General features: G+C 42.4%; 1 protein-coding gene across 1 annotated transcript in view; it reads right to left on the minus strand.

Moving 5' to 3' along the window:
- Positions 1–27,966, minus strand: part of LOC118660659 — a 93,528-nt gene that overhangs the window by 26,441 nt on the left and 39,121 nt on the right. The window contains exons 14-20 of the mRNA XM_036318300.1: positions 24,947–25,139; positions 23,034–23,161; positions 15,938–16,138; positions 14,616–14,737; positions 6,753–6,981; positions 2,868–3,070; positions 470–625 (exon numbers count right to left, since the gene is read on the minus strand). Of these exons, the coding sequence (XP_036174193.1) occupies positions 470–625; positions 2,868–3,070; positions 6,753–6,981; positions 14,616–14,737; positions 15,938–16,138; positions 23,034–23,161; positions 24,947–25,139 (1,232 nt within the window). The remainder of the gene's footprint in view (positions 1–469; positions 626–2,867; positions 3,071–6,752; positions 6,982–14,615; positions 14,738–15,937; positions 16,139–23,033; positions 23,162–24,946; positions 25,140–27,966) is intronic.

Genomic DNA, 27,966 nt, shown 5'->3' on the forward strand with positions numbered 1-27,966 from the left:
ACGATATTGCCATATATGTTAGATTTGTACATTGTGTTAGAATTTCGAGGAAACAGTGCTCAAAAACACTTGACTGATTTCTTCCTGGTCCCAGGGAAAGTGAGAGAAGAGACCTGGACTTCTGATCCACGGTTCTTGCCCCATGAGATCAACCCTCACACCCCTTTCTACCCAGAAGCAACATAGTCAACCTGGGTAGCTGCCTGAGCCTGTGATTCCATCTCATTTGAACTCTCTGATCTGATTCTTCCATTTCTCAGTTACAAATTATTCCCCTTCATTGAGACCTTATTTTCCCCTCTTATTAAGAAAAAGGAAGAAAGAAAATAGATGGCATTATGGCAGACAGAATATAAATACAATTAGAAATACAATTGCATTTGCATGTCCAGTGGTGGTAGAAATTATTTTTCACTAGTCATTCATTCTACCATTACATTATTTTTACTTTGACCCTCTTAAGGCTCACCTGTCTACGCGATCACTGTTCTCCAGCAGAGAGGTGATAAAGACAGGCGGTGGATAATCCACCTTGTCCTTGTGTGTTGCAAATTCAAAGTGAACAGGCCTCAGATGCAAATGGAACTCTTCAAAGCCCATCTCCCATGCCATTTTCTTATAGAGACTAAAAGGGGCGAAAAGAGCCAAAACCATTTACTATTTATTTTCCCCTAAAAGGAAACTAAGTGGTAAGAAAACCAAAACATTAGAATAAGCACAAAAGCAAAAGGCAAAATAAAAGTAACACAAGTAGGGCAGGAAGTGAATGAGCCACAAAGGTCTTCTGTCTGCCCTTTGCCATGACAGTTGAAAATAGAAGTAACGTAGGAGGAGATGTGCTTGGGTACTTCCTTAACTCTCATTTCCTGCGAGCTAGCTTCTGTCCTCAGAGTCCTCACCAGATCACCTATATTGCCCTCAATACAAGGTTCATTTTCTTCCCGTGGAACTCTTCCCGACTGGCCTATGTCCCCTTCTTAAGGAACATTGCTCTCCTGGACCCAGGATGTCCACGCTCCTACTTGTGACCACTCTCTCTGTCTTCATTGGCTTCTTCTTGTCTTTATTTTCAAATCCTGGTGTTTCCTGAGGTTCCAAACCCAGTCCTCTTCTCATCTTCTCCATACTCTCCTTGGGGTGTCTGCCTTCCAGCCCCACACCCCAACAGTCCCCTCTAGGGACCCCATCTCCATCTTGCCCAACTCTGCATTCTACTCCCACGTTTCCACAGCTTGCAGCAAGGCTCCATTCGGGTGTCCCCTGGCATTTCAGCTCCCTGTGTCTAGAATGTCTTCTCCTCTTCTCTCACCCCCATTCCAACACATTTCTCCATCTTGAGAAATTGGCACGTTAAGGCTGAGTTCAAATGGCACCTATATTAGTTCTCTAGGCTGCTGTAACAAAGTACCATAACCTGGGTGGCTTACACAACAGCAATACATCTCACAGCTCTGGAGGATGGAAACCTGAGGTCAGGGTGTCCGCGGGGTTGGTTCCTTCTGAGGGCTGTGAAGGAAGGCCTCTCTCCTTGGCTTATAGTTAGCCATCTTCTCCTTGTGTTTTCACATTGTCTTCCCTCTGTGTGTGCCTTTGTCCAAATCACCTCTTCTTATAGGGACACCAGTCTTATGGGATTAGGGCCCAGCTCCGTAACTTCATTTTAACTTGATTTCTTCTGTAAAGACCCTATCTCCAAATAAAGTCACATGCTGAGGTACTAGGGTTGGGACTTGAAATATGAATTTGGGTCAGGGGGAGACACAATTCATCCCATAACAGCCCCTTTTCTATGAAGCTTTCCATGATCCCCTTAAATAGAACGAAATACTCCATTTTCTGTGCTCCCATAATATCTTGTTCACATGACTACAGTATCTTATCAAACTGTATCAGGGATGACTTTTACATTGTGAGCTCTAAGATTTATGACCAAAAATTATGGGGAAATAATATCATAGAGGTTAATAAATATCTTGACTTGTGGTTTAAATTTATATATTCTTCTATAATACTTTCTAGTTATACAATCTTAGGCAAATTACTTAACTTTTCTGAGCCTCTACTTCCTCACTGGCAAAATGTTTGCAAGCTACCTCAAAAGGATATTCTGAGAATTAAATGAATGAATGAATACACATGAAGTTCCCAGTACAGACCCAGGCCACAATAGGCCCTCACAAATGGTTGGTGGTAGATGACTGGATCCTTGTGTGTACAGGGCCTCTCATGAAGATCAGAACACAATCGAACTCACACAGGTTTGCAACAAATCCTCTAGTTCCATATTCTTCCTGCGAATGGAACATGTCCACTTGGATGTCTTACTATCACCTCATACTCATGCCTAACACCTAAGTCATTCATCTTTCCCTCCCCTCACCTGCTGAACCTACCACACCGTGCAAGGCCGGAATGGTATCACTGCCTCTCCTTTGTAGCCCTCTACTGTTTCTGCTCTGCTATTCAACTTCATTACAGTCAAGAGAAAAATCCAGTCAATATTTAGAGTGTTGGTGCAGGGCAGGCCTGGCCCCAGGTGATGAGGAACCATGGAAAGCAATACACACAGGGCTTTTGTATTCAGGGAACTTCCACTAGCAGGAAAACCAATAAACCAATATGAAGCATCTTATTTCACGGTAATGTGCTGAATGGAGAGGAAGGCCAGGTGCTAGGACCTAGCCTAGCTAAGTGGTCAGGGAGGCACATAGGAAGGCCTGGGTGAGAGAAGGAGCAAGCCAGGTGGCCATTTCAGCAATTTAGAAAGTTTCCACAGGCTGTTCCGGGGGCACGGAGGGGGCAAGGCTTGTAGACAGGAAGCCCCGCTGTCTGTTACCCCCCACCAGACCCTCAGTGCCCCCACTGACCGAGCCAAGCGTGCGCTCTCCAGGCTCATTTCTATCAGCCGGTGGCGGAGGGTCACAAGTTCCAGAAGTTTGGAAAACGTCTCCAGGAGCAGCACACGAGCACCTCGGCCTTGGTTCTGTCCTTCGGCTGCTGCAGACTTAAGTGCAAGCAGGCCTATCTCCTCCACAAGAAAGGGATCGCCCATCACCTTCGCTGAAAGCAGCTGAGAGAAAACCAAGTATTTAAAAAATATATGTATTTTTTTTTCCCAAAAGAAATATCACATATTAAGAAAAATGCTATTAGTAGCACAGATTCCGGATCCAGATTTTCTGGGCTCAAATCCTGGCTCTGCCACTTAAAATCTGTGAGATTTGGGGCAATTTACTCTATCGTGTTATCTCTTAGTTTCCTCATCTGTAAAGTGGGGATAATAACAGTACAAATAGGCACTAATAGATACTAAGTAATCACCTAGAAGGGATGTTAAGAGGCTTAAGTGAGTAAGTAGCTGTAAAAATGCCTGGTACATCCTATTTGTTGTTATCATTATTATAAATGTTTTAAGCCAAAATAAAGAATAGAAATGACAAAGACAACCTAAATAGAAATAGCAGTCTTGATACCTGTCAAATATTTTATGGCCAATAATAATAATAATTTCTTATCAGCCCCTCTGATCGCCTTTCAACAATTCAAACTATTTTAATCAACATTAACTTGTTTATTTTCACAAGATCCCCATAAAGTGGGCGTCACAGATGCCATGATATCCATTTGATCTGTGAGGGATCTGAAGCAACACTGGAACTTTCTAAGTGTCACACAGCAACACCAAGAGTACATTCAGGCTTCCTAATTCCAAGTTCAGCCTTTTTATAGGACACTAAAACGCCTTTATTTTTTTATATATACTTTAAAAAGTATATATATTTTTATTGATTTCAGAGAGGAAGGGAGAGATAGAAATATCAATGATGAGAGAGAATCATTGATTGTCTGCCTTCTGCATGCCCCCCACTGGGGATCAAGTTTGCAAGCGGGGCATGTGCTCTTGATCCCCAGTGGAGGGCATGCATGGGAATAGAATCGTGACCTCCTGCTTCATAGGTTGAAGCTCAACCACTGAGCCACACCCACCCGGCTAACCTGCCTTTACAGCGCTCATCCACTCAGAGCCAACCCTGGGCAACTTGTGAAATAATCCCATTGTTTTTAATGCCCTCCTGTCGTGGTCAGTTCCTCTACTCTGACACCTTTGCTACTCTCTAATACACCACTCCACAAGGACCCAGTTTCAGGACCCTGATCTGCCTTTCCAAGTTTGGCTCCCTGAGCGTGTACAAACTCCCCTATCCATCCATTTATCTACCAAAAGCCTTGTCTACTCAAGGATGCAATTTCTAGACTCTTAAAGTCTTCCAAAAGTGATAAAGAAAGTTATTAAACTAATTCCTACATGTCCTCTGAGGGTAATATGTGCCCTCTTTTCTGGCCTAATACAAAAGTTTAATTTGAATATTTATCATTTCTAGATCCAAATTTGAACACATTCAAAAGTAATAATTATTAAAACTGGGAACCTAAATAAGTATCTTAGATATGTATTATGATTTATAAGAGAATTTAAAATACATTTTAAAAATATGGTACCATGCCCTGGCAGGTGCGGGTCAGTGGTTAGAGTGTCAGCCTGTGAACCAAAGGGTCATTGGTTCAATTCCCAGTCAAGGGCCCATGCCTGGGTTGTGGGTCAATCCTCAGCCCCAGTTTGGGGGGTGGGGATTACGGGAGGCAACCAATCAATATGTCTCTCTCATATCAATGTTTCTCTCTCTCTCCCTCCCTCCTTCCCTTCTACTCTTTATAAAAAACAAACAAAAAAAAAATAGAAAAAATATCCTGGGGTGAGGATTAACAACAACAACAACAACAACAAAACACTCTGGTACCATAATACAAAATGAAAAGAATCCTCAATAAATTATAGGAGGATACATGACTGGTAATTTGAGGGGAATTTAATTTTGAGCCATACCTCACACCACACACACACCAGATAGAATACTAAACGGGTTAAATATATTTTAAATAAAATGAAAATCTTAAGAAATTAGAATAAAATAAGAAATATGAAAAATCTAAGGGAAGATTTGCTTTCTGGATTTAGGAAGACAGAAGAAATCACAAAGGAAAAGAACTATATGAAAATAAGTTTCTGTTAAAAATAAAAAGACAAATTAGGGGAAATATTTGCAGAAAACATGATGGATGAAAGGATTAAAGTTTTTACTTAAGAGTTCATGTGAGTGGATAGGAATAACATTAGAATTCGAAGAGATAAATAAACAAAGGGAGAGAACAGAAAATTCACACACACAAAAATACAGTTTATAACCAGACATTTATAAGAATATTTAACCTCAATAAATACCAAAAAAATAAAAATTGACAAGTCCACCTTTTCCGTATATGTATATATTGGAACCGACATTCTATGCTCGCACCTAATATTATACAACGTAGCAGAACTGGTGCTCTTAAACATTATTGATGGCATCGTAATTTGGCACAACTCTTTTTTGTCAATTTTTATTGAATTTATTGGGGTGACATTGGTTAATAAAATTATACAGGTTTCAGGAGTACAATTCTATAATACATCATCGGTATATTGTATTTTGTGTTCAGCACCCCAATTGGCATACTCTTGACAAGCAATCTGCCAAGATGTTAGCCAAAGACTTAAATTTTGTTTCAGCAGTTTCACTTCCAAGAATTTATCAAAAAGAATTAGTTCAAAATATGGAAAAATCTATAAGCAGAGATATATGTACCTTATAGCATTTTAAATAATATTGAAAATTTAGACACTTATTTGAATGCCCATCAATAGGCAAATTGTTAAGTAAGTTATTATTCATCGCTTAGAGAATTATGCAGTTATAAAAATGAGTATAAAGACTGGTTAGTAATATAGAAAGGTACATAATATGTTAACTGAGAAAAATAGGAGATAGCATTGTATGAAGTGTATGATTATAATTTAACATGCACATGAGGAATAATTTATTTTTATCAACTTAACATTAATTTAAAATAAAATAAAAATTTAGTTTGGGTAGGAGGGAATAGAAGGCTGAGCCAGACACATGAAACAGATATTTTTGGCATCTGGGGCCCTTGAAAATTCTTTCATATACAGCAAGTACCCACAAAAAGTAAGGTCAACCTGAAAACCCAGGTTCAACTGTGACACCCTTAACCAAAAACAAAAGAATTAAAATCCAACTGCAAACACTAAGTAAGTCATTGGACTACAGCTTGAACCATAGATCATTAGAGCTGGAAGGGCCTTTAGAGGTCATCAAACTCACCTACCACCACTCCCCTTCAAAGACAGAAGCATAATGTTCCACAATAGGAAAGTGAGGCTCAGAGAGGCTAAGACACCCAGTCAAAGGCACACAGCACGTTAATGGCAAGGCTGAACTTGAGTCCAGGTCCCTGACTCCACATTCAGTCCTCTCTCTCCCCTACCAGGCCTCAGCTCAGGACAAAAGGAGTGAATTTTCGAAAGAGTCTTAGTAGAAAGAAAACATATCATTTTTAATAAAAAATGTATATTGTTAAAATATAAATAATAAATCAGAAAACACTTCTCACATACCTATGTACATCTCCCTTTTAATTTCACTGTAGCAGCGTCCTGATAAACTAGAAACTTTGACACCCTCCTCCCCTCAAAATCACATAAAAATGCTGGCAAGGCCTAGGATTATGATCTGTCTCTGGCCAAATAGGGGAGGAATAGAGCCAAACAGAAAAGCAAAGCTAAGTAGGAACATCTGGGAGGAAACATTCCCTTCGCCAAGGGCCCACTGTCCACCCTTCAGAGAACCTACATCTTTCTGGATCTGTGCGCTGTACCAGGACTCGGGCGTGGCTGGGGTGAGCCACACATCCAGGGCCAGCTGTAGCAGCCGCCTCTCCAGCAGGGCGAGGCCGCTGGATGATGCAGGCCTGCAGATGTGGCGGGCCTCCTGGAAGAGGTGCTCGAGGGCTCTGGGGATGAGCGATGCCAGGCCCAGGGAAGGGTGGAACTCCAGCAGATAAATGTTTTTCAATGCGGGGCTTTAAAAGAGGAGCAAAGAATGACAATTTTACACAATGAAGAACTTAATCTCTTTCCAAAAGCATTTGAATTTTATAATTGTAAAGACCAGTAAAACAGCTCCTTTAAGCCGGGAGATTTTTTTTTTTTTTTTTTTTTTAAACCAGGAACTTGAAAGGGCCTCATAGGCTGTCTGGGGAACCCTTTAGATTATACAACATGTTCTTTACTTTCATATGAACTCTTTTAAACTTGGAAGATATGAGTTTATTCTAAAAGTGAAATAAGAGTAAGATTCTTAAAATATATACAGCAAACCTGTCAACATTTCAGTAATCAATATTTAGTCAAATATTTGAAAACAGCCTGGCTGGCGTGGCTCAGTGGTTGAGGGCCAACCTATACACCAGGAGATCACGGTTCAATTCCCAGTTGGGGCACATAACCAGGTTGCAGGCTCCATCCCCAGTAGGGGGCATGCAGGAGTCATCCATGTTTCTCATCGATTTTTCTATTTCTCTCACCCTCTCCCATCCTCTCTCTGAAATCAGTAAAAACACTTAAAAATATATTTGAAAACACAGTAATTTAAAAGTGACTAAATAGTAAACAAATAATTTCCATGGTTAGTTTCTATTTTTACTTGAGTCTTTACCTCCTTTCCCCCCAAAATGTTAATGGACGGAAGTGATTTTTAAATTCTGTGTACTACTGGAATCATTCATGTCTGCCATGAGGATGCTATGTTTTATAAATGAATGAGGCTGGAAATGATAAAAGGCTTGTCTGTGGGTATTTCTTTGGAAATGGAGGCTATAACACAAGTCAAGGGGCTTTGTATTCCTACATGGAACTAAAGAATAGAAATACGTTTTAAATCTATGCAAATGGATCCCTCTTAGTCCTAGATCTTAAAAAATACAACCTTCAGGATGAAAAAGAATTTTAACAAGCAAATAACACTTATTTTTGAGACTCTTCTGACAAGACTTAGTATCCATATAGGCCTAGCATGTTCTGCCAAAAACCATTTTCTATACAGTAGAGTCTTGCCACAGAAAGTTTCACATACACAGCTGGTGTCTGAAGCTGATCACAGTGAAGAAATCCGTCCTGAGAAATGTCTGTGGAGGAAATGTAGTCATGTGCCTGGGACCCCAAGGACTCTTTCTCAAGAGACAAGGTTGAATCTCAGCTATGACTTCTCCTGGCACCCCACTGTCCCCAAGATGATCCCACAGCCTTGTGGAATTTCCCACCGAGAGTCTGCCTATAGTGCCACACCGTCCACCTCCCAGGGGCACAGGGCCATGCCTCTGCTGCTCCCATCGGTGAGAACACGAGTGCACTCCCAGCGCACTGCCTACTGTATGTCAGTGCTCAACAAAGACTTGTGGGATGTTGAGAGGAGCTGGACAATATTCCCACCCATTTGAAGGCCATAGAGAAATTGTGATCTCAAGTTACATAGACCAAATTGGGGCTTGTCAACCACTTCCCAGTTCCTTCTTTACCCTCTGAGGCTGGAAGGGAACGGGGGTGGGGGTGGTAGGGAGGAGGGGAGAGGTCATACTACATATCAAGGGGGTTTTATTTATTTTTTTATTTTTTTATTTTTTTTTATTGCTTAAAGTATTACAAAGGGTATTACATATGTGTCCATTTTATCCCCCCGCCCTAGACAGTCCCCTAGCCTCCCCTATCCCCCAATGTCTTATGTCCACTGGTTATGCTTCTATGCATGCATACAAGTCCTTTAGTTGATCTCTTACCCCCCTACCTCCTGCCCCGCAACCCTCCCCGGCCTTCCTGCTGGAGTTTGACAATCTGTTTGAGGCAGCTCTGCCTCTGTATCTGTTATTGCTCAAAAGTTTATAATGATCTCTATTATCCATGAATGAGTGAGATCATGTGGTATTTTTCCTTCATTGACTGGCTTATTTCACTTAGCATAATGCTCTCCAGTTCTATCCATGACGTTGCAAATGGTAAGAGTTCCTTCCTTTTTAGAGCAGCATAGTATTCCATCGTGTAGATGTACCACAGTTTTCTAATCCATTCATCTACTGATGGGCACTTAGGCTGTTTCCAGATCTTAGCTATGGTGAATTGTGCTGCTATGAACATAGGGGTGCATATATCCTTTCTGATTGGTGTTTCTGGTTTCTTGGGATATATTCCTAGAAGTGGGATCACAGGGTCAAATGGGAGTTCCATTTGTAGTTTTTTGAGGAAACTCCATACTGTCTTCCATAGTGGCTGCACCAGTCTGCATTCCCACCAGCAGTGCACAAGTGTTCCTTTTTCTCCACATCCTCTCCAGCACTTGTCGTTTGTTGATTTGTTGATGATAGCCAGTCTGACAGGTGTGAGATGGTACCTCATTGTTGTTTTGATTTGCATCTCTCGGATGATTAGTGACTTTGAGCATGTTTTCATATGTCTCTTGGCTTTCTGAATGTCCTCTTTTGAAAGGTGTCTATTTAGGTCCTTTGCCCATTTTTTGATTGGATTGTTTATCTTCCTTTTGTTAAGTTGTATGAGTTCCCTATAAATTTTGGAGATTAGGCCCTTATCGGATATGACATTGGCAAATATGTTTTCCCACACAGTGGGTTTTCTCGTTGTTTTGTTGATGGTTTCTTTTGCTGTGCAGAAGCTTTTTATTTTGATGTAGTCCCATTTGTTCATTTTCTCTTTAGTTTCAAGTGCCCTAGGAGCTGTATCAGTGAAGAAATTGCTTCGGCATATGTCTGAGATTTTGTTGCCTTTGGATTCTTCTAGAATTTTTATAGTTTCCTGTCGTACATTTAAGTCCTTTATCCATTTTGAGTTTATTTTTGTGTATGGTGTAAGTTGGTGGTCTAATTTCATTTTCTTGCATATATCTGTCCAATTTTCCCAGCACCATTTATTGAAGAGACTATCTTGGCTCCATTGTATGTTCTTGCCTCCTTTGTCAAATATTAATTGAGCATATTGGTTTGGGCCGATTTCTGGGCTCTCTATTCTATTCCATTGATCTATATGCCTATTCTTGTGCCAGTACCAGGCAGTTTTGAGAACAGTGGCTTTGTAATACATCTTGATATCTGGTATTGAGATCCCACCTACTTTGGTCTTTTTCAGGATTGCTGCAGCTATTCGAGGTCTTTTTTTATTCCAGATGAATTTTTGGAGAGTTCGTTCTAGATCTCTGAAGTATGCCATTGGTATTTTAATGGGAAGTGCGTTGAATTTATAGAGTGCTTTGGGTAGTATGGACATTTTAATGATGTTGATTCTACCAATCCATGAACACGGTATGTTCTTCCATCTGTTTATGTCTTCCTCTATATCTTTTTTCAACGTCCTGTAGTTTTCTGAGTAGAGGTCTTTTACCTCTTTAGTTAAGTTTATTCCTAGGTAGCTTAATTTTTTTGGTGCGATGGTAAACGGGATTGTTTTTATAATCTCTCTTTCTGAAGGTTCACTATTGGTGTATAGAAATGCCTCGGATTTCTTGGGGTTAATTTTGTATCCTGCTACATTGCCAAATTCATGTATTAAGTCCAGTAGCTTTTTGATGGAGTCTCTAGGGTTTTGTATGTATAATATCATGTCGTCTGCAAATAAGGACAGTTTTACTTCCTCTTTTCCAATTTGGATGCCTTTTATTTCTTCTTCTTGCCGAATTGCAATGGCTAACACTTCCAGTACTATGTTGAACAGGAGTGGTGAGAGGGGGCATCCCTGTCTTGTTCCTGTTCTTAGGGGAAATGGTGTTAGTTTTTGTCCATTGAGTATGATGTTGGCTGTGGGCCTGTCATATATGGCTTTTATTATGTTGAGGTATGATCCTTCTACTCCCACCTTGCTGAGAGCTTTTATCAAAAATGGGTGTTGAATTTTGTCAAATGCTTTTTCTGCATCAATTGATATGACCATGTGGTTTTTTTCTTTCAATTTGTTTATGTGATGTATCACGTTTATTGATTTGCGGATATTGTACCATCCTTGCATCCCTGGGATAAATCCTACTTGGTCATGGTGTATGATCTTTCTGATGTACTGCTGGATCCGATTTGCTAAGATTTTGTTGAGGATTTTGGCATCTATGTTCATGAGGGATATTGGCCTGTAATTCTCTTTCATTGTGTTGTCTTTACCTGGTTTTGGTATTAGGGTGATGCTGGCTTCATAGAATGAGCTTGGAAGTGTTCCTTCCTCTTGAATTTTTTGTAGTAGTCTGAGGAGGATAGGTTTTAGTTCTTCCTTGAATGTTTGGTAAAACTCCCCTGTGAAGCCGTCTGGTCCTGGGCTTTTGTTTGCTGGAAGCTTTTTGATGACTGCTTCAATTTCTTCCATAGTTATTGGCCTGTTGAGATTTTTAGATTCTTCCTGATTGAGTTTTGGAATGTTGTATTTTTCTAGGAATTTGTCCATTTCCTCCAGGTTGTCTAGTTTGTTGGAGTAGAGCTGTCCATAGTATTTTTTAACAATCATTTGTATTTCTGTGGGGTCTGTTGTTATTTCGCCTCTATCGTTTCTGATTTTGTTTATTTGGGTCCTCTCTCTTTGCTTCTTGGTGAGTCTGGCTAGAGGTTTGTCAATCTTGTTTATCCTTTCAAAGAACCAGCTCTTGGTTTCATTGATTTTCTGTATTGTTTTTTTGGTCTCTATGTCATTTATTTCTGCTCTAATCTTTATTATCTCCTTCCTTCTGCTCACTCTGGGGTTTTCTTGTTGCTCTCTTTCTAATTCTTTGAGTTGTAGAGTTAGATGATTTACTACCATTTTTTCTTGTTTGTTGAGATAGGCCTGTAGAGCTATAAACTTCCCTCTCAGGACTGCTTTCATTGTGTCCCATAGGTTTTGGATTGTTGTGTTTTCATTGTCATTAGTTTCCAGGATGTTTCGAATTTCTTCTTTGATTTCATTGGTAACCCAATCAATATTTAATAGCATGCTATTCAGCTTCCAGGTGTTTGAGTATTTTGGGTTGTTTTTATTGTAGTTTATTTCTAATATTATGCCATCGTGGTCTGCGAAGACGCTTTTTATGATTTCAATTTTCTTGAATTTGGGGATACTTTGCTTGTGACCCAATATATGGTCTATTTTTGAATATGTCCTATGAGCATTTGAGTAGAATGTATATTCCCTGGCTTTCGGGTGAAGTGTTCTGAAGATGTCTATTAAGTCCATCTGATCTAGTGAGTCATTTAGGATTGCTGTATCTTTGCTGATTATTTGTCTAGAGGACTTATCCAGTGCTGTCAGTGGTGTATTAAAGTCCCCAACTATGATTGTATTGTTGTCGATGTCTCCTTTGATGTCTTCCAGGAGTTTTTTTATGAATTTGGGTGCTCCTGCATTGGGTGCATATATGTTTACCAGGATTATATCTTCTTGTTGTATTGATCCCTTTAGTATTATGAAGTGGCCTTCCTTATCTCTTGTTATGGCCTTCACTTTGAGGTCTATTTTGTCCGATATAAGTATTGCTACCCCAGCTTTCTTTTCCTTTCCATTTGCCTGAAAGATATTTTTCCATCCTTTCACTTTCAGTCTGTGTGAGTCCCTTCTAATGAGGTGGGTTTCTTGTAGACAGCAGATGTATGGGTCATGTTTTTTTATCCATTCAGCCACTCGATGTCTTTTGTTTGGAGCATTTAGTCCATTTACGTTTAAAGTTATTATTGAAAGGTACTTGTTTGTAGGCATTTCTGTTTTTGTGTGGCTGTTTTCTTTCTGAGCTTTTTATTTCTTATTTTTATACCAGTCCCTTTAGCATTCCTTGCATTGCTGGCTTGGTGGTGATAAACTCCCTTAGCCTTTTTTTGTCTGTGAAGCTTCTTATTTCCCCTTCAAGTTTGAATGATAGCCTTGCTGGATAGAGTATTCTTGGATTCAGTCCTTTGCTTTGCATCACTTTGTAAATTTCCGTCCATTCTTTTCTGGCCTGATGTGTTTCTGTTGAGAAATCATTTGACAATCTAATGGGAGATCCCTTGTATGTAACTTTCCGTCTCTCTCTTGCAGCCTGTAAGATTCTCTCTTTGTCCTGAACATTTGCCATGGTAATTATGATGTGTCTTGGTGTGGGTCTTTTTGGGTTCACCTTGTTTGGGACTCTCTGGGCTTGTGTGACTTTTTTCTTCCCCACCTCAGGGAAGTTTTCTGATATTATTTCTTCTAATAGGTTTTCTAATCCTTGTTCATCCTTCTGTTGTTCTGGTACCCCTATTATTCGTATGTTGTTTCGTTTCATGTTGTCCCAAAGCTCCCTTAGGCTCTCCTCCTGTCTTTTCATTTTTTTCTCCAATTGCAGTACGTTTTGGGTGTGTTTTGCTTCCTTGTCTTCTAAATCACTAATTCGGTCCTCCGCTTCTCCTAGTCTACTGTTGATACTTTCAATGGAGTTTTTCATTGCAGCTATATCACTCTTCATATCTTCTTGGGTCTTACTTAAGTTGTTGATTTTTTCATCTGTTTCTTCTAGCTTCTTCCATATGTTATCGATTTTTTCATCTGTTTCTTCTAGCTTCTTCCATATGTTATCGATTTTTTCATCTGTTTCTTCTTGCTTCTTGCTGAGGTTGTCGATTTTTTCCTCCATCCGGTTTATGCACTCTAGGACCCTTATTCTGAATTCTTTTTCTGTCATGTTGCATGCCTCTGTATTACTTAGCTGCTTTTCTGGAGAGTCCTCCTTCTCTTTCCTTTGGGGGTTTCTTTGTCTACCCATGTTTGATCTCACTGACATATCTAGACGTTGAGTCGTTCAGTGGCTGCTCCCTTGGTGGCAGTGACTCCTTGTTCTGCGGTTCCTCTTCGGGCGGTTGCGGTAGCAGCTGCTCTTCAGTTGGCAGCAACTCCTCTGGTGGGTGCTGTTCACAGCTGTGGTGACTCTTCTGGCTGGTGGGGCGAGGTTTCATGTACAGCTGCTGTTCCTCAGCAGAGGGTGTGGTGCTCAGGAGGTTGCTGTTGCTTGGATCTGCTTTCCAGGGGAGTTCTGCTCTTCCCGGCTGTAAACCGTCTCGTCAGCTGAGGAATTTCGCCAATTCGGGGTGGATGTTACTAGATTCAGCTGCTCACTCCATTTGCTCAGGGACACGACCTGGGATGCGTCTGCCTATACCGCCGCCATCTTCCTGAATCTCTCAAGGGGGTTTTAAAGTATGTACCCTCTCTGAGTGGTCTCGGGAGATTTAACTTGCTCCTTCAAGGGGTGGGGGACCACAAGGTGAGTCTGTAGAAACCTTTTTGGTGATACTTGCTAGAAAAAATAAATTCCCCTTTGAGAAACTTTTAAGGACATCAAGGTTCATGTATGTCAGCTATGTGCAACCTCTGATTATATCTTCCGATGGCATTTCAAGAGCAACTGTTTTGCTTTTTTTTTTTTTTTTTTTTTTTTAGGTTTTCTCAAGGAAGTGAAGATTCTGCACCCAGTGGCGTAAGTTTAAATTTGAGCCTCCTAGTCTTTATTACTTAAAGCAAGTGATACCGAGGGTGCGAGGGAGTCCCTCTTCTGTGGCTTTTATAGATAGTCTCTCATCTCCCCAAATACTTGAGAGGCGCTTTGTGCAATCGTGTTCAGACTTAACATCATACCCTTAACTTATCTAGGGGATTAAAAGTCAAATGTCAAAAGACAACACCAGCTTACCAGCTATTGTTGATGGAAATAAGTTGTTTGCAAATTATGTTAAGGGGAAGTCCAAAGTTATTGCTCTCATCGGGACGGCCTTCTTGCCAAAGCCTCTGGACATATTCCCGCTGCCGCTCTATCTAGAAATATTGCATAGACGTTGAAATTAGAAAAGTTAAACTTTCCCATGGATGTGAGTTCTGAGCCTTGGCATGAGAAAAACATCAGCCCTTTGCATCTCTTCGTTATTTGACCAATTTTCACTCAGACAGAATTTGGAGGATCCACTCATATAGGAACATGCTGGTCTCTCAGTCTGAGCCCAGGGTCAGCCAGGAGAAGCAAAGACAAACAGCTCCCGACAATCTTAAGAAGCACAAGAAAACTTCTTTTTGTCAAATAATTGAGTGCAAGGAGAAAAGTCTAACTAGGCCTAAGGTAAATGGACTGGAGCAATCTTTACCTCCCTCTACTTCCTGCCACTAGCTTCCCCCCAGACACCATACACTGTAATTGTTCCCTTTAGTCCTAAAAATAGTCACACCATTAAAAATAACAAACATGGTTGTATACATCAATGCCTTGTACAGGGGTATGTTTAGTCCTTCTTTCATTACCAGTAAACTCTATCATCTAATGAAAACAGGTTTTCCATTCTTTGTGGACTACTAAATGTAATTAGGGTTGGGAACCTCCCTTTAAGAAGGTAGCTATGCCCTAGCTGGTTTGGCTTAGTGGATAGAGTGTTGGCCTGCGGATTGAAGGGTCGCAGGTTTGATTCTGGTCAAGGGCACATGCCTGGGTTGCAGGCTCAATCCCCAGTAGGGGGCCTCCAGGAGGCAGCCGATCAATGATTCTCTCTCATTGTTGATGTTTCTGTCTCTCTCTCCCTCTCCCTTCCTCTCTCTGGAATCAATAAAAAAAATTTTTTTTTTTTAAAAAAGGCTGTAGCTATGCTTGGAATTCAACAATGCAAATAAGCTTACAAATAAACATGCTGCACATGCTGCCCTAGAAAACCCAGATTCTGGGCCCACAGTAAAAGGAAAGCACTATCTTCAGTTCTGGCCATGTTTTCCATCCCCTTCTCACATGTAATATTTTAATTTTTGTTACTTTTAAATTGATTTTAGAGAGAGAGGAAAGGATAGGGAGAGAGGAACATCAGTTGGTTGCCTCCCGTATGTACCCCGACCAGGGATTGACTTGGCAACCTGGGTATATACCCTGACTAGGAATCGAACCCGTGACCCCTTGGTGCATTGGCCATGCTCCAACCAACCGAGCCACCCGGCCAGGGCAGGGCACACGGGTAATGTTTTTAAGGACGCTGTACTCACGTGCTGGTTGAGGATGCCCCTCAGTAGCTGCTGGTGAAGCCTCAGGCAGGTGCATTCATCTCGGTAGGCCTTAATGAAGTAAGGGTGGCTGAGATCAAACCTGGGGCCCCTGTACATGATGTCAGTGATCACTTGTGCTAAGGCAAACCTCTCCTCGGGGTCCAGCGTGTGCTGGTAGGCTTCAAAGTAACAGTCGAGAAGCTGCAAATAAGGTTGATGGTCAGGGAACAGCAGGCAGTCCTGGGGCCCCGCAAGGAGAGGGGAGGCACCAGCACTCCATGCATTGGAAAGACCCTGGGCACCCGCAGGAGAGAGACAGTGCTGAACCTCTGGGTACAGGGCTGGTGCAGGCAGCTGCAGACCCATGCAACTCAGGGCAATTAGTAAACCCACAGGGAGGTCAGGGAGGGCCAGGGAAAGAATACTCGCTTTGCCTCTGTCCCCTTTTCCCTGCTCTCCCCAGATAAAAGGGGGGAGGGGGGCGGCAGAGGGAGGGGGGAAGTGACCCTGAATGCACTGTGATTGGAGCTTATAATTATTAAAGGTGATTAAATATATTTATCTTCCACACCTTTCTTCACAGACCCATTCCTCGCCCCCTTTCACTCCATCACCAAATGTATGTAGGCAGGCAGCCTCCTCCCCAGTTCTACATCCTCAGCCCCATTTCTGACTCCTTCTCTTTAATGGTCTTCCCAATGTTCACCTATGTAGGAATGATGGGGGTGTGGTAGAATGGAAGGCTGAGGATGAAAGTGCCCCCAAATGCAAAGACATTTCTCAAAGACAGGGCTCCACCAGGAGGGGCCCGGGTACAGAACTCTCAAAGGCATCCAGGGAGCTAACTCCTTTCCTGGTGGAGTCACAGCCTCCCCTAGAAACCAAAGAGCTCCCACACACGCACGGTTGAAGGGTGTTCTTCCTATGGGAATTCAGATGCTCTATTTTTTTAAATTAGATTTTTATTGATTTCAGAAAGAAAGGGAGAGGGAGAGAGAGATAGAAACATCAGTGATGAGAGAGAATCATTGAATGGCTGCTTCCTGCACTCCCCACACTGGGGATGGAGCCCAAAACCTGGGCATGTGCCCTAACCAGGAATCGAACTGTGACTTCCTGGCTCATAGGTCGATGCTCAACCACTAAGCCATGCCAGCCAGGCCAGATACTCTTGATTTTGCTTTTACATTTGTCTGTGAGGTTAAGGAATTTCTGTTCTGTGTGTAAATTCTATTTGTGTGTGATCAGTCATGGTGCTAATCAGCAAAAGCTCTTCAGAGTTCACTGGGCTGGAATCCAAAACAGGAACCTAAGGGCAAGGTAAGGAAGCAGCTCTGAACAATGTACTTATTATTTTAGAGTCGCTTTAAAACCTTCATTGGCCTTAGACGCTCTCACTTTTAGAGACCTTGTCTCACATTATAACAACATATTAAATATATTAAATATATTAAATATATTAAAATGTCCTCACATCCCCATAACATTTTTTTTTCTGTAAAAATGTTAAGTGGCATGTATTATTTTGCTCTTCAAAATATTTGGCCATGAGCAACACATTTAATTAATGACTGGCTATGATTTCCGGACAGTATGTACCTGGGGATTCTTATGAAGTGAGAAAGTCTGACCCATCAAGTGTTTTCAGATGTAATGAGAAGTTCATGAGTGCTCAGTTGACCATGTTCCTACATTTTACAGACATGTAATGAAGCATTTATTGATGTCTATTTTGTATTTTCTTTTCTTACTTTGGAGTAATGTATGTGCTATTGTGTGTTTTTTCTCAGATCTCAAGCATTTGCAATGTTCCCTGAAAAGCAATTAGGTCCTAAACACCCAGTCTATATGGCCTGATGGGTAAATTAGCTCGGACTGGAAGCTTCCGAACTATCATCCCCACTGGTCTTAAAATGGAACGAATTCCTTTCCTCTGCCACACGAATCCAACATATCCTCCCCCAGAGTTTCCGCTCCAGCTGTCCCTTCGGAAAGTCTTCTGGGACTAGCTCCTCTCAGGGAGGTTCCCTCTCCTGAGGTCTCGGTTCCTGTGGTAGCACTATCACCAAAGACACAGGCTGGCCCAGGGTAGGCACTGAATGGCCAGCAAGGAGGGAACTGCTGAGGCTGCAGTTTCTACCAGCCCCACAGCCTGCACACTGGGAGATGCAGTGGAGAAAGATAGGCATTGTTTCCCTGGGTGCTGGTTTTCCTGGTGGTTTCAGGCCTGAAGTCAGCCCTCTTCTTAAAAACCGAAGGCATTTCCTAAAAGGAGATAAAGAGCCCCTCTCATGGTGTGGCCTCCATAGCTAAGAATGCAAAACCAGAGAGAACAGAGAAGATGTTAGCACTACTTGAATACAGGAGGCAACAGCACAGAAGGCAAATGGGAGATAACGGGACCACGGTGCAGGAATAGCCCGCAATGTCTCCATTTTGCCAATCCTGGCTTCTGAGGCTCCCAAGGGAGGTGAACATTTGAAGATTAATAGGAGAGTAGGAATCAATGCCTTTTTGATAGACGTTCAGTACCTGAGGGTCTCAATGCTAAGGCTCAAGGAGGGAGAGCCTGGGGCACTTTATTTAGCATATAGTTTTGCAAGCACTCCTTTGGGAAACATTGGCCTAAGGGACTTTGGGTCAACCAAAGGAGGCCAAAAGCTCAGGACAGAATGCTCCATAGACACTCCAAGATCTCAGAGTTGAAATGACGGAAGGTGGAGATTCCCTGGCCCTGCAGGGAGAGCTAAATGATCTCGTTTTGTCCCCAGAGTTCTACTCTGTAGTAACTTTCTTTCTTTTTTTTAATATATTTTTATTGACTTTTTTTACAGAGAAGAAGGGAGAGGGATAGAGAGTCAGAAACATCCATGAGAGAGATGGATCAGCTGCCTCCTGCACGCCCCCCCAGTGGGGATGTGCCCGCAACCCAGGTACATGCCCCCGACCGGGATCGAACCTGGGACCCTTCAGTCCGCAGGCCGACGTTCTATCCACTTAGCCAAACCGGTTCGGCTAGAGTAACTTTCAATTATTAAGTAGCAGAAGACAAAGCAGGAGTGACTAGTTGGTGTAAGAAGGGTACCACTTGGAATAGTCTAGGGCAGTGGTCAGCAAACTCTTTAGTCAACAGAGCCAAGTATCAACAGTACAACGATTGAAATCTCTTTGGAGAGCCAAATTTTTTAAACTGAAAGTATATAGGTAGGTACATTGTTATTAACTTAATTAGGGTACTCCTAAGGCTTAGGAAGAGCCACACTCAAGGGGCCAAAGAGCCGTATGTGGCTCCTGAGCCGCAGTTTGCCAACCACAGGTCTAGGGGAAGAGTAGGAATGAAACAATTACTTCTCTAAATCATTCTGGACTAACTTGAACCATTTTGCTGGGCCAGGGCAATCCCAGGAGCTAGTTTGTTGCATTTGTATTGCCCTGACCTGTTTTTGTTCAAAGAGCCCGATTGTTTGGTAATTTGGCAGGAGAAGTTTAAGGGGAGGGCTCTTTTATATTTATTTATTTTTTTATTGTTGACTCTATTGCAGATGTTCCCTATATCTCCCCTTCCCCTTTGCCTCCCTCCTTCTTGCCAGTGATTCCAAATCTGGTGATACCAGGTTGCAGAGGTCGGAGCTAAATGGCCACACTTACTTTTGTTGCTAATAGGATTGACAGACTTAGCAAATAAGGATGCAGGTTATCTAGTTAAATTTTAATTTCTGATAAACAATGAATATTTTTTAAGTTAAGTACGTCCCAAATAGTGTCATATTTTCCCTGCAACCCTAGTTGTTGAGAAGGAGTACATGGCGCTCTTTTTAAACTGGCAAGGCCTTCTCAAGCTTTGGCTCCAATCTCGAGACGTTCTCAGATGGATGCTTGCATAATTTTATCATGAATTTTTTCCCCAGGGGTAGGACGGTGATCTTTCCACCTTACAGGTTCTCTTTATTACCTGTTTGCTAACTGGCCCACTTCCATTTAAACTCTGGCTGGTATTTGTCTAAGAAGTCTTCCTAGCCTCTCAAATGTCACCTGTGTGTGTCAGAGGCCAACTCTCAGGTACACACTGGTGGTAGGCATAGAATATTGGAGGAAATAGAAAAATAGCCAAAATGAATCATCTCAAAACTTACTTTGTTTATATTATTATTATTTGTTATTATTTATTATTATTTGTTAATCCTCACCTAAGGGATATGTTTCCATTGATTTTTTTAGAGAGAGGGGAAGGGAGGGGGAGAGACAGAGTGAGTGAGAAACACTGATGTGAGAGAGACACGTTGATTGGTTGCCTCCCTCATGTACCCTGGCCTGGGCTGGGGGTTGAGCCTGCACCTCAGGTATGTGCCCCTGCTGGGAACTGAACCCAAGACCCTTCAGTCTGCGCTCTATCCACTGAGTCAAACCGGCCAGGGCTATATTATTTTTAACTCAAACTTTTCTCTATTTCTGGGATTTGAAAAAAAATTAAATATTAGTATTTCAGGTCAAATGAAAGTGCAAAACAGAAAACCAATGCTAGATGCAGCCTGTCAACAGATTTTTTTTAAAGTGCTCCAAACACAAATTCAACTGAAAATGTGTCCTCTGGTGGCTGTGGAGAGAATTAACAATTGGTACAAGTATCACTCAGGAGCTGGCACTTCGGATATCTGGCTCCTCTAAGAGTCCCTTAATCAACCTAAATTCACACCAGCTCTGATGTTATGAGCATTTATGCATAATACGGTCACTTTAAAAATTTAAGACAACCCAATGTGTTCGAGCAATTCTTAACATCCTAGTGATCCCAGTAATTTAACAATCAAAACCAGCTGAGGAAACTTGGCAGCAGAACCAATGCTGGGGAAAACCAACCACATTCCAGATAAAAGTCCAGTTTATCCATTCAAAATAGGCTCTTTCGACAGGATTTCTGACTTAGAAGGCCCCGTGTTACAGTTTTGGCACAGACAGCTCAGTTTCTACGGGGAACTTATTCTCAGGGTAGAAAGGAATTAGCAGTGATTGTTTTAAGTTAAAATGGTTTCTTTAAAACTCCTGCCTGGATGAATACACTTGTCGAGTTTGAGGAGTCTGTCTTATTTACAATTAATGTGGCCTTTCCGGTTACTATACTCTGAGCCTAAATCCCTCATTTACTCAGTTGATCTTACGGTTCTAACTGGCTGATCAAGGTTGCAGATGCAAACTCTAAAGGCCAGTTGTCTTCAAAAAGAGGAACCGCATTCAAAGCCCAGGGTTTGCACCCTTTAAGCTCAGCCAGTTTTGTTGTTTTTAATTGGGTGACCTACATCTCCATGAGTAACACACCGGAGAGTAGATGAAATGGTAAACCATCTAATACCAGAAAAACAATTCCAAGAAAACATTTCCACTTCCCCTGTCTGACCACATCATACTGTATCCTGGCTCCCACCCCGTAAATCTTCGGAGAGCCTGCAGAGCTGGCCATGACCTCCTAGGGCTGGCCCGCCGCCTGGCTTTAGGAGTCGTCTTTCTGATGTTTCACTGCATTCCACACTAGTGGCTATCTTCTTCTAATTAAGACACATCTTTCCCGTTGACTTTCATAACACGACTCCTTCCATTTCTCTCCAGTCTCTTTGGCTACTCTTGGTTCCTCTCATGGATTCTTATGCCATGACTTTACCCTTGAAGGGGTGACCCAGGGGCCCACTTCAGACATCTCTGGCTTTTTCTAGTCATTTCGACTCATTACTGTGGTCCAACTTCCACATTCCTACCTCAGCTCAGACCTGCTCCTGAGTTTCAAAACGACAAGCACCCACCAAACATCCACACCCAGCTTCAGAACAGTCTCCCACAGGCCTTGCACCCCAGACTCAGTGTTATTCCCCCCAACGGGCCCTGCTGCGGCTGTGCCAGTTGATAGCTGCCTCCCCGACCCTGAGGAAGTCATTTCAGCTCCATCCTTACTCTCTCCCTCCAGCACCCACTGCCCTCTCCACTTCCCCAAAGAGCTCTCAGCCTGCTCCTCCTTCCTAGTCCCACGGCTACACCCTCAGCGGCGTGGGTCCTCCTCCTGACACTCAGGTACCTGTTGCAATACCTGCACTTCTTTCCCCAGGCGCTTTCCATTCCGCCATCCTCCGCACTGACACCACACAGCTACCACATGAAAGCAAAGCTGTGACCATGTTTCTCCCCTGCTGAAATTCACCGAAGGCTTTCCTTGCTTATAAGGTAAACTCTAAATGAAACGTGGATCAGCAGGCCCTTCTCAGGCTGCACCCAAAACACAGGTTCACCTTGTTTCCCAGCACCCCTTTGCCTCCGAGCCAGAGCAGTCTTCCTGCCCCTCTCCAGACCCCCCCTCCCCCATGTGAGACCGCCCCAACATTGCGAATGCTGTTTCCTCTGCTTACAGATATTTCCTTCTCTGGCTGACAATATCTTATGCACCTGTTAGTAACCAGGTTAAACACCTATTCCCCTGGGAAGACTTGGGAACATTTCCTTTACTCTGGCAGCCCCCCACCCCCCGGGGCAGATCCCCCCTCCGCTGGGGTCCCCAAGGCTCTTGCATGTGCCACTGGGTTATAATTTTGCTTAGAGATCAGATCAATGTTTACAGGCTACAAATTCCTTATAAATATTCTCTTGTGCCTATATGTTCCCAGTGCCTGGAACAGTACCTGGTGCAGAGTCAATACTTAATGTTTGATGAATAAACTCCCAACAGTTAGAGATTATCAAAAGGGCAACAACACACGCTAAGGAGCAGTTTGTCATTTATTACTGGGATATGAACCATTAACGACAGGATGGTGACTTAGTAACTCACTGTCTTATTGCGTTAAATTTACCCTGTAACTTGTTGCACTCGGCACGCCTTACCCCCTGCTCTCAGGCACCCACATGGGGCATACACTTCTGCAGGCCCCAAAAGGTCGTCAGTCTGTCTGTGTTTAGTAGACTGAGGGCTGTCCTGACGGGACAAGGAATATGCATGGAGTCATCTCTCATTCTCACTTAAAAGGGAGCTGTCAGAAAAGACCCACTGAGTTTTTAAAAGTATTGAGTTTTGTAAGAATGTTTATTTAACCAAAGTTTGTTTTCTAGGCAAGAATACCTGGCGCTTGTTTTCTAGAAGGGCTGCCTCCCAAGTCCACAGGTCACACAGCACAGCAAATCTGTCCACTCCTGCATGGGCCCATCCCCAGACCTGGCCAGCATTTGACTTGCTGCCCTCCCTGTGACCTGGAAGAGAAGGGATGACAATTTCCAGAGCCAGACCTCTCTCCACGAAGCTGCTCCTATTAGAAATGCGCCCTCGGATTATCAGCTCCGTTTTAGGAAAGAAAACGGAATGGCAACTGGTCTCTAAATCATTAAGGAGCCATCAGCAAAGACAAAGCCCAAAGTTCATACTTGTTGACTTAGTCAACAGGGATTCTTGTTTTGCCTTTCCAATTGCAGTTTTAAAGACTAATTTTGGAAATACAACCAAATTCAATTAACATAAAACCTTTACTAAAATATTCTCAAACCTGCAATTTAAAGGCAAAACATAATGTTTTTCTTTTCTAAAACCAGGTTCCTGGTGGTTTAAAAACAAACCCAGTTCCACCTGCTACTTCAATTGATGTCAGCCAAGTCAAAATTTTCAGAGAAGTTTCCAAGATATTATTTAATTACATTAATCATTAACCTATATAAATAAATGTAATCATTGTCATTATTCAGCAGAAATATTTGTCCAATATATTAATGTTTGTTTTCATTATCAGCATTATTATTGTTTTAAATTTTTAAGTGATCGATTTCAGAATGAAATATTTAACAGTAAGAGCTTTTCAGGGGCTAAAGTTTGAATTCAATAATTACCAGGTTTATGATGGCTACTGAACACAAGAGAAAGGCTTTGATCAGGAGTTTTCCTAGCAGCAGTTGGAAAATCATGGAAATCATCACCATGAATGACTGTATACCAATTAGTTCAGCTAAAAGATTTTCATGGAGCTAAATGACTACTACGTGTTTCAATCCAATTAAATTCTTAGCAGCTGGAAATAGTTGCATGGTATTATAAATTATTATCGACAAAAGTGATGCATTCATATGTAGGATAACCCGTAAAGATAAAGGTTAAGAGTTGAAATCAAATGCCCTGGAATGGTGGATGCCATTGCTGCTTCCCGAGTCAGATCCCAGATGGTCGGTGGCAAAGATAGGACAGAGAGTTCAAGCCAATAGTGAATTAATTCTGCCTAGGATCTGAAAGGTTAATTGTCAAACAGTCCTCAAGCAGGATTTTATAACAATGTGAATATGAATGGTCTTTAATTATAGTCTAATATATTACAAAATAGCATAAACCCTTGCTATCTTTCCTTTAGGTATTGCAATATATCTAGAAACTCTTAAGTTCTTTGCCAATGTAATGCTAATGCTGTCATATTATTTCAAAAGAAATATTCTTACCGCGCCTATTCTAAAATTGGATACATTTGAGTAGTGCCAGAAGGAAGAGCGAATACAGACTAACGGTTATTCAATTACCCTGAGTGATGGTTTCTCTCTCTGGGACTTGTCTGGCATCTTCTGAGCCAGATCTCCTCGCATCTAGTGGTTTTCTGTTATGAACCCAGGGATGTCCCTGCTTCTAACTGCAGTTTCCCAAGGCCAATCACATTTTTTTGTTACTTAGGAAAAAACAAATTGATTTCATGGCTTCCTTTGCTTCCCTCAGGGCCCTGCATGACATTCTCTGCACCCACTGGGTGATGCGGAAATGTCACTGGGCAACGAGTCTAAACAACAGTAAGAATTATAACCAAACCCTGAGGGAGTAGTCAGTCTCCAACAAAAGGGGCACTTAGGCTGACACAGAGCCCTACCTTTTCTAATGCGGGTGTGTGTTGGGAAGGAGTATGTGCTTATTAAATTATTGCATTTATATTTTGAGATGGGGGTTGTTAAATTAAGCCCCTTAGTGTTTTTTGTTTGTTTGGTTGGTTGATTTTTTCAAATCTGATTTCTGACCTTTTTCTTTCTCAATGTAATGGCTGGCCACCAGCAGCAGTTCTGCCTCTAGTTCCTTCAGGTCACTCAAGGCCTCGTCATACATGACATGCACCCCTTGCTGGTCCTGGGTATGGACGTAGCCAGCTTCGGTGCTATAGTAGTCATCCTGGTTCTCCACTTCTGAGAACTCCATGAATTGGGTGCCATGGACCTGCGTAAACATAGCCAAGCCTGGAAGTTAGTGGAAAAGGGAGAGCTGTATTTTTCCAGCCCAAATGCCAAACAGTAGGCTTCTTCTCCCATGCACAGAGCTATAGACATGCTGAAGGATCAAGAGCTGTATGTAGAGAAAAAGATATTAGCAAAGTATGCTGGCGGAAAAGGGAAGTTTCTGACATAGATAATAGCTGAGGAAGTGTTCTGATTAATTTAGGGTTCCCTGGGAAAAGGCAACAGAGCCAACCGAGCTTTGAAGGTGGACTCTGAAGTCACAATGCCCGAGTCCACAATGCCAGGATCTCACCTTGATTACTCATTCATCTGCCCTGAGCCTCTGTTTCCTCATCCGTAACGTGGGAACAGTAGAGACACCACAACAGCTGTTGTCAGGAGTATGTGACCCTGTGCCTAGGAGGCACGTGAGACCTATAAATGTTCGCTGCTAAAGATATCTTTGTTTTCATCTTCTAAATACTTCTAAAATGCATTAAAATAATCTCATGCCTTAGTAATACACTGGATTGAATAGTGTCCCCCCAAAATACATGTCTATCTGAAACCTGTGAATGTCACCTTATTTGGAAGTAGAGTCCTTACAGATGTACACAAGTTAAGACGAGGTCATATTGGATTAGGATGCGCCCTCATCCAATGACTGGTGTCCTTATAAAAGGACAAAACTTTGGAGACAACCGCAAAGGAGAAAAGGCCACCTGAAGACAGAGGCAGAGGTTTTAGTGATGCATCTACAGGCCATGGAATGCTAAGGGACCCCCAAGGATTGCTGGCAACTCCCAGGAGCCAGAAGAGTCAAGGAAGGAACTTCTCCTGGGCCTCCTCAGGGGCTGACCCTGGTGACTTGAGGCTTGTCACCTCTAGAACTGTGAGGGAGTAAATTTCTCTCCCGGTTGTTGTGAGCCACCCACTTTGTAGTGCATTGTTATGGTGGCCTTAGGAAACTAACATTATAAGTAATTTGAGGATTCCCATCATAATTTTATTTTTCTTAGATGACTGAGAACCTGTTGCTTTCTGAGATTCATTCTAATGATAATCTCATAACTTCAAACTTCTCCATTCTTCTCAAGCCTCTGAATTCACTCCTCTCCCCCATGCCCAGCCTCCCTAAATCCCAGCAGAAGCCCCTCCACCTCTACACACACACACACACACACACACACACACACACACACACACACACAGTACATTTACACCCTCCTCTCCTGCTTCTTCCTGCATGATAGTGGACGATTCTCCTCCCCTTCGCCAAGGTCTTTCTCTTCCCAGCCCTCCCCGCTCTGAAGCATCCCTTCTCCTTCTTGGATATCCAACTCCACTCAACCAGATATTTTCCAATTGACATGCTCATGTCCCTCTCATTTTAAACCCTCACATCCTTCCCCAGGCTCCATCTTATGACTTTCCTCCTCATGGTCCAACCTCCTAAGATGTTCTCTATACTCACTGTCTCCATTCCCTTACCTTCTACTCCTCCCTCATTCCCATCTGGGGCCTATCTCCATCAAGCCACCCAAACCCCTTTTACCACGACCAACAATGACTTTTTTTGCACATCCAGCAGGCTTCCTTCTTAACTTACATAATCTCTCAGGAGCATCTGACACAATTTAGCACTTCCCGCTTCTTGACTCACGCTCTTCCTGGCCTCCCAGGACTTCACATTTTCCTTGATCTCGCCAACTTTCCAGCCGTCCCTTCTCTGGTGCTTGAGGTGTATTTTTCTCTATCATGTCATTAAATAGCGGCCATACTCAAGCCCTAGTCCTAGGACCTCATCTTTTCCTCCCATATTCCTTCCTCAAGAGACATTACACTTTGACAGCTGAGATAACCTTCCCTAGACATTTGCTCCCCAATTTATATTTCCAATCCAGACTTTCTAGAGCTCCAGACCCACATATCCAATTACTTATTCGGCATCTGTGCCTGGGCATCTCAAAGGCCCCTCAAATTTAACATGATCAAATTGTGTGATCTTCTTCCACCAACCTAGGCCATCTCCAGCATCCCCATTTTCGTAAGCAGCACCACCCATCCACTTCCTCTTGCGTGAATCACTCCTGATGTGTCTTTCTGCCTCACCCTGCATGTCCAATTTAGTGCCAAGTTCTGTTGATTTTACTTCCTATCTCTCAAATCCATCTACTTCTCTCAATCCCACCGCCCACCCCCTGTCCAAGCTGTTATTATCTCTCACCAGGATTAGTTTAGGAGCGTCTAAACTGGTTTAGCTTCTAATTGTTCTATCCACATTCCTCTGGCTTTCCCTCCCCTCCATTGTACTCACTGCTGGCAGAGGATCTTCGAGAAATGCAGTTTTAACTGTCCCTCCTCCTTCCTTTTAATATCCCTAAAAGCTATCCCATTGCCCACAGAACAAAGCAAAACATCTGAACAGGGCCTACATGGTCTATTTCTCTCCAGGGGTTCTCAGCCAAATGTGGTTTTGTTCCCCAGAGGACATTTGACCATGTCTGGAGACATTTTTGGCTGTCACACTTGAGGTGAAGTACTACTGATATCTAGTGGTTAGAGGCCAGGAATGCCACTAAACACCCTAGAATATTTAGGACAACCTCCCATAACAAAGAGTTATCAAGCCCAAAATGTCAATGGTGACGAGGTTGAGGAACTATTGACATTTGGGCTAGTTTCATTTTGCTTTATTTTCCACATGGATCGCGGTGTCCCAGCCACTCATGTCTTCTTTTGGGTTCTGTTGGGTGCCATACTCCCTCCCTTTGGCCATAGGTCCTTTGCACAGCCTATCCCTATCCATGGAAAGATCTCCCTCCCCA

The sequence above is a fragment of the Myotis myotis genome, unplaced genomic scaffold (genome assembly GCF_014108235.1).
Source record: "Myotis myotis isolate mMyoMyo1 unplaced genomic scaffold, mMyoMyo1.p scaffold_m19_p_7, whole genome shotgun sequence".
NCBI lineage: Eukaryota > Metazoa > Chordata > Mammalia > Chiroptera > Vespertilionidae > Myotis > Myotis myotis.